The sequence below is a fragment of the Priapulus caudatus genome, unplaced genomic scaffold (genome assembly GCF_000485595.1).
Source record: "Priapulus caudatus unplaced genomic scaffold, Priapulus_caudatus-5.0.1 Scaffold961, whole genome shotgun sequence".
In the NCBI taxonomy this organism is placed as follows: domain Eukaryota; kingdom Metazoa; phylum Priapulida; class Priapulimorpha; order Priapulimorphida; family Priapulidae; genus Priapulus; species Priapulus caudatus.
The window spans coordinates 30,026-37,399 of NW_014578022.1; the positions used below are offsets into that span (position 1 = coordinate 30,026).

A 7,374-nucleotide genomic window follows, 5' to 3' on the forward strand; every position below is an offset into this window, starting at 1 on the left:
TCCGCCTCTTTTGAGCGCATAAGATCGGCCGAAGAAAGCTATCTTGGCTGGCAACGGCGACCAGCGACGCGAGCGTTATTCCCACTTACATTAGCATGCACGCTGTTTACATGATCAGATGTTACGCGCCTGCCCCGTGTGTCGGACAACGGTCATCATGGGTGGAGACATCATATCCTCGACACGTATTCACACGACCACTAACCTACTCGACGCTACTAAATGCGTGCTATCTGCTGTTTAAACACGCGAATTCTAACCCCGGTCATATTCAGCCTGCAGCCTGAAAGGGCAGATTTAGTTAGTCGGTTAGCGTTAGCCTCTCTATGTATCTGTCCTTGGTGTAGCAGCTCAGCGACTGTCCGCTGTGTTGTGCTAACGGTGCGCGTGCTATTGAGCTTGTGGCTTAGAGATTTGCTCTTTTGTGATTTGTGTAAACCTGAAATAGCATTGCGTGCCGGTCCGCGTTTGCCTCCAGTGTGACCTTCCTGGGTGAGCACATAAGCTTCTTTTAAACGTGTTTGTTTTGCTAAATTTGTCCGAGATTTCTAGATTCTTGGCAGGTTTACCAACTTGATGAAGAAATATATAGCCGTTAAATACTCATGTTGAGCATGCAGGATCTTTTTCGCTGAGCGACAACATATACATATTTATTTATTTTTATTATATATAATTATTTATTCATTTGTTTATTTAGCAGCTATTCACTACGTTCTGGTGTATAGCATCACCCTTGTATAACCGTCATAGCGACTTGAGCATGTGACAATTAAAGCACGTGTTAAAAGTACGTAACCTACCATTAACTATTACCACCTTATGAATATTAATATAATGCCAAAATGTGAGCGATATAAATGCATAGCAAGGTTGAACGAACGGCAATAAATATATTCGTAAACTCGGTCGCGATTGAATTTCAACCGGTAAAATCATCACAGATTAAGTCGAATTAAGGTATTGTACGCACAGTACATGGGATCGGAATGCATGTAAACGCAGGATGGGATACTATGATGCATGCTGAGTATGAGTAGGTACGGCTACGGCTATGTTAATTTACATCAACCCCAACAACCATACATAAAACATGATCTTAAAGAGAGCATAAATATACAATTATTGTATTTTCACATTTTATATTTTTACATTCTGTGAAAGAAAGAAATATTACTAGCACTAGTTACGGCGACATTTGTCATTGAATTCCATGACGAATTCGAGTCAATTTCAAATAAGACATAATTGTAATAACAACACAATCAATAGGCTGAATCATCTTAGTCGACTCAATCATATAAATTTTTAATTAATCTATAAAATTGCAATCCATTGTGCATTAGCGCTAAATACGCCGAAGACGGGGTTAGAGAAGGCATACGGCCTAACCACCTTCTTAACACTATTCGTCCTGTAATTTTATGACCATGCTCATCTGATGGAAATTAGATAGACTGCCATTAATCCTCCACAACGTGACACACCTCCCACAGTAGCATGGCATGTTTACGGTGGGCGACAATGACACTGACGGCGTACGAGAACCTAAACGACTGCAAACTATGCTAATTGAGGTACGCGCACTAGAAATGCGACTGGGATTGATGCACGGACGTCATGGCGGCGCTCGAGGCGAGATGATTCGTCTATCTTCAAATCACTCAACCTTGTTGAATTTAGTAGAGAATCTTCACGCTGTACGATAACGTCGTGAAAATTGCAACGCCTATTAGTCGCGGCAAGTCACTAATTACGTTTATATTAGGCCTATATATTTAACGACCATGTTTACAAATAAGGATAGAGCGAGCCCAAGCTGCTTACATAAGCCGTGTCTATAATTTTTCCGCGTAGCCACAGTCCGTATAAGCGTATATGACGTATACACACACGCTCGTATACACTATCTGGGAACTGATCTAGCTGTGATATTTGTGCAAGTGCGCTGGGGCATATTCTCAGTGAACGTATGAACTTCTCGAGGAATGGTGTGTGTGTGTGTTCGTGTGTGTGCGTGTGCACTTATATGTCTGTGTATGTCTGCGTGGTATTAGTACAGTGGTATTGGTACAGCACTATTAGTACAGCAGTATTAGTGCGGCGGTTTTAGTATACACGCGTTGGGGGAAGATCTCGGACACCCATGACGTAGCTGGCTGCCCAACAGACAGGCGACCGACATTCCGTCACGCACCTGAGAGCGAAATCTTCACAACATCATCAGACGCCCGCATTCACGGAAGCTGCGCGTCTTCTGCACGCCGAGGTTGACTGTGCGTAACAATCGGATAGCGATAGCGATCTTTCTAAGCTCCATTTGAGAAAGCTATCCATCGACGGATCGTCATCAATGCCGCAGACGCCCTGTTCGCCACGCGACGTGCGTGTGCGCGTGCGCACGCAACACCGGAAGTCGCCGATCTCCTGTTTTCATCGACAGCGTATATCTGGCGCAGCCGTGATTTCCGTAGCGGCCGTGAGGCGTGGGGAGCACCAGGTTGTTCCCACGCACGCAGCGGTTATACTCAATAACAACAGCTATCAGCGTGACACGATGACAATAGGTATTGAGCGTGTCACACGCCCATGCCGCCTCACGCACACACACACACACACACACACATGATGCACACACACACACACACACACACACACACACACACACACACACACACACACACACACATCGATACTACATCTATCGTCTGCGCACGGACAAGTTCACACACGTCGTGCGCATGTTGTAGAGTGCACGCGCATCCACTCATCACTTCACAACGGAACATAAACACGTAGTCAATCAGGTCGCGTGCAATTATCGCGTGTAGCCATCGTATAGATATTGTATATTTGCTTATATTACTTTATTTGGGTACTAGCGTATGTGAACGGTAAATGATTGCCGTACGTTAAATGCGTGAATAAATCTATAACGCCCTGCAAACGTAGTTGGAGCGGAACCACTTCGAATTGATAGCGCAGCCTTCAATAAAGTTGAGCTAAATAAGTGACGTCACCACCGCCCCCGGGCGGACGAAGTCGCTAAAACTGTGTTCGCTTGCTTCATCGTGGTCGGCTCCACAGTCAAGTGTGCTGTGAGTGTCGCAACGTGAGTTGGCATTCGTGAACACCAGGTATAAGCATCTCGTCGCTCTAAACTCACGCCGCTCTGACGGTAACACCTCACACGCAACAGAGCGGTGCCGACACGATATCACACTTCCCGCGAATTCTCACAAACTCGGCTGATTTCAGGTGAAATTTTACAAGGAATCTTATCGAGTCGGATTTACACCCGCGACTGCTGCTGCATTCGCTCTACGGAATCACAGACGATATCCGCAACTGCAGCGGCATTCGCTCTACGGAATCACAGACAATCTCGAGATGGTACGTCTGTAGGTTTCGGTGAACTGTGTGTGAGATTCCTCATCATCAGCAGCAACACAGCGAGGACCAGCGGGCGATGACCGGAAGACGATGACGATGAACGGACACAACTCGCCACGAGTAGCCTGGGACGGTACGTGAATCTAGCCGCTGTAAACTATTATATGAAAACTATATACTATCACTACAGAACTATCACTCAATAACGCTTTGAGGGTCATCTTGTATATGGTCGCATGGGTGGAAAGTTCAATTAGCATGTTGTTTTCTTATCTATCTATCTATCTATCTATCGTCACAAGTCGTCATTTATGGCCGTTGCAAGCGCTGCTTCTTAATCCGCACGCGTGGCCTATATTCCCGGCGAGGGCCGGCGCGCAAACAACGCAGTTACAGCGCCATTTAGAATACATCGCCCCGAGTAGAGAGAGAGAGAGAGAGAGATGGAGATGAGAGGGAGAGAGCCGGAGAGAGAGAGAGACGAGAGAAGGAGAGAGAGAGACCGAACGTTGATCCCACAGCGCGAGAGGAGCACAGAGCGAGAGCCTGATTAGAGAGAGAGGACGGATTCCAGAGCGTGATTGGGGGAGGGAGAGCAGCGCCAGAGGCGAAGAGATGAAGAGAGAGAGAGAGAGATGAGAGGAGGAGAGAGAGAGAGAGAAGAGAGTAGTAGAGAGAGAGACGAAGAGTGAGATGGAGATTGAGAAAGAGAGACGCGAGAGGAGAAGATGAGCACGAGAGAGACGAGAGTGAGAGCAGAGAGAGAGTAGAGATGAGCTATGAGAGAAGGAAGAGCAGATGATGTCAGTCAGAGGAGAATGTGATGAGCGGGCGGCAACGTACTATATGATTTACGTGTTCGAAATTTCGAATCCGCCCTGTCTTCCCCTGAGCGCTACGACGGGGTGAAATGTTCACGTATTGACGACGCACTCCGGACAGGCGAAACGATGCCTAGATTGATGTCCAGTGTACAGAGTTCATGCGTGGACAAAGTAGTGTTCTCATCTTAATAACGATGCTTCGTTCGATGAAATGATGGATAGATGACACCGCATCCATTCCAAGGCGCGAGACTCTTTAACGTTCAACAGCAACCACCGTCACTAGAATATCGTTCAACATAACTCCTCTTCCGCAAAACTATTTGAACAATAAACTTGAATTGCGGGAGTCACCGAACTTGAGGATAGGAGTAAAAGCGCACGCGACGTTATTCTTGGTGTGATAATGTAATTCAGAGCCTATTGAATTCAACAGATGTGCATAATGAACATGATGATCATGATGAAACATGATGAACATGATGATTCATGGATCATGATTGATCATGATGAAACATGATGTATTCATGATGAACATGATGAGTCATAATGAACATGCATGCTTCATGAACATGATGATCTATATGACACATGATGTATCATGATGAACATGATGATGATGAATTTGGATGGATGGCAGAGGAACACTGATGGGCAGTAATGAGTTTATGAAGAACTTCTAATGTTCATCGTGTAATCATGCATCAGCAGCTGAAGTGCAATAGACTAACAGATGACAGCGCACGATCCGTGATTTCAGTTTTAACGGACTTCGTATGTACGAGTATGCCATCATCGTCCTTATGCGTAAATAATGTACACGTCTTTAGATGGAGATTATTAAGAAAAATGAGGAGTGCTAGATTTCAAATACAAGCGCGTTCACACTATAGCTAGCGAAACGTTTCCCATATTAGTCCCCCCCCTCGCTTTCTCTTCCTCTCTCTTCCTCTCTCTCTCCTCTCTCTCTCTCTTCCTTCTCTCTCTCCTCTCTCTCGCCTCTCTTTCGTTCTCTCTTTCTCCCTTTGTCTCTAATCTATCTATCTATCTATCTATCTATCTATCTATCTATCCTATCCTATCTATCTATCTATCTATTCTATCTATTCTATCTATCTTATCTATCTTACTATCTATCTATCTATCTATCTTTTCTATCTATCTTATCTATCTATCTTATCTATCTATATATATCCGCTATCTATCTCTTCTCTCTCTCTCTCTTTTCTTTTCTCTCTCTCTCTCTCTATATATATATATATTCTTCTCGTTCTCTCTCTCTTTCTCTCTTTCTCTCTCTCTCTCTCTCTTTCTTCTCTCTCTTCTCGCTCTCTCTCTCTCTCGTCTCTCTCTCTCTCTCTCTATCTATCTATCTATCTTATTCTATCTATCTATTATCTATCCTATCTATCTATATATATATATATATATATCATATATATAATATATATACAATATATTTATCGCTTCTCTGCTCTCTTCTTTTTCTCAGCCACTCCCTCACTATCATTCCCTAATGACGTCAATATCCCAATCGATTGCCACGATCAGCTGGCTACCGTTATATTACAATTCATTCGTAAAGCACGGCACTACTGCGTCGGAACTCATAGAACACATGTGTGAATGCAGTTGGAACTTTCTAAAGTTGCCAGCATGTAAGCGTTATATGCGCTCGCGTTTGTCGTCTTTACCGTCAACTCTACGCGTAAGCGCGTCGGGCTTAGTATATTAAGGGAGGAAGCGGACAATGTCCATTTATCGCAGGCCTCCGCGGGACCTCGATAAAACAATGTCAGTGTGGGCGATGCCGCTGTTATGTACGTTTGTTCACACTTAGCTCGGCCACGCGCACAGGCGCCACGCGATAGTTTGCCGTACGTGTCAGTTGGGTCAGTGTCGTAAAAGCCAGAGGCAGAACGCCCAAGTGGTGTGTAGCAGTATCACTGCTAGCAGCGGTGGTCTCTCCTGTATATATTACTTGCGCTTAGAATGTCAGAAAATCTGCAATGTTTTGAAGTTTCAAAAGTTTTCGCAAGAAGGGGAACGAACGCAGAAGAAGTCCGATGGAAAGGTAACACGATTACTGCAAATATACATTCAAGATTACGCGCACCGATGAACATGGTGCATGGGTACGTACATTCACGTATCACGCTGCGCAACACATGCCACACACACCTAGACACTGCACGCTTCGCATCGCAATACACGCACGCATTCGGTATTTGAACTATTTGTAGTTATGCGATAGTAATATTACTGTTAATTACTTAACGATTATGTGTTCGCAGACGCACATATCGCTCTGTTGTCATTGTTTATGCGGTATTGTCGACGTGTTATATTAGTAGAAGCTCTGAAATTAACAAGTGCTTTTTTGTTTTTAATAATACTACACGTACGATGGGATGAGACGAGACTTGTGAGATGCTCAACTGGTGCACAACAACAACAACTTTTTTACAACAACAACAACAACACACATTACTCCCTTGCGTGTGCGTGCGCGCGCGCTTGGGTGCCGTGCGTGCATTGTGCGCGTGCTTTGCGTGCCCACCGTTGTTGTGCGCACTTGTGTGTGTGTGTGTGTGCGTGCTTGCGTGCGCTATGTGCTGTCTGCGCGCGAACGCGGGTCACGCCGTGCATGGTCGCGACGTGCTTGCGTGCACGTTTATGTTGTTGCGCATGTTATTGTTTGTGGTGCGTGCTTTGCGTGCGTAATGTGCCAGCTTCGTGGAGTGCGTGTTTGTCGTGTGGTGTGTGTGTGTGTTGGCGGTGGTGTGCGAGTGTGTGTGTGGTGTTGTGTGTGTGTGCGTGCGTGCTTGCGTTGCGTATGTGCGTTCGTTGAATGCGTGAATGCGTCCCGCACGTGTTTGTGTTGGTGGCCCTGTGTGTGTGCCTGTGTGTGTGTGTGCGCATGTGTGTGTGTGTGAGTTGTGTGTGTGTGCTCGCTGTGTGTGAGAGAGAGGAGAGAGAAGATGTGTGTTGAGTGTGTGATGTGGTGTTGGTAGTGTTGTGAGTGTGTTGTGTGTGTGTGTGTGTGTGTGTGTGTGTGTGTGTGTGTTGTGTGTGTATGTGTGTGTGTGTGTGTGTGTGTGTGTGTGTGTGTGTGGCAGTGCTGCGTGTGTTGTATTATATTTTATTATGAAACTAT

At 45.3% G+C, this 7,374-nt stretch overlaps 1 protein-coding gene across 1 annotated transcript in view; it reads left to right on the plus strand.

The window, feature by feature from the left end:
* Positions 1-3,429: 3,429 nt before the first annotated feature.
* Positions 3,430-7,374, plus strand: part of LOC106814676 — a 10,591-nt gene continuing 6,646 nt past the window's right edge. The window contains exon 1 of the mRNA XM_014819021.1: positions 3,430-3,526. Coding sequence (XP_014674507.1) covers positions 3,484-3,526 — 43 coding nt within the window. The 5' untranslated portion in view covers positions 3,430-3,483. The remainder of the gene's footprint in view (positions 3,527-7,374) is intronic.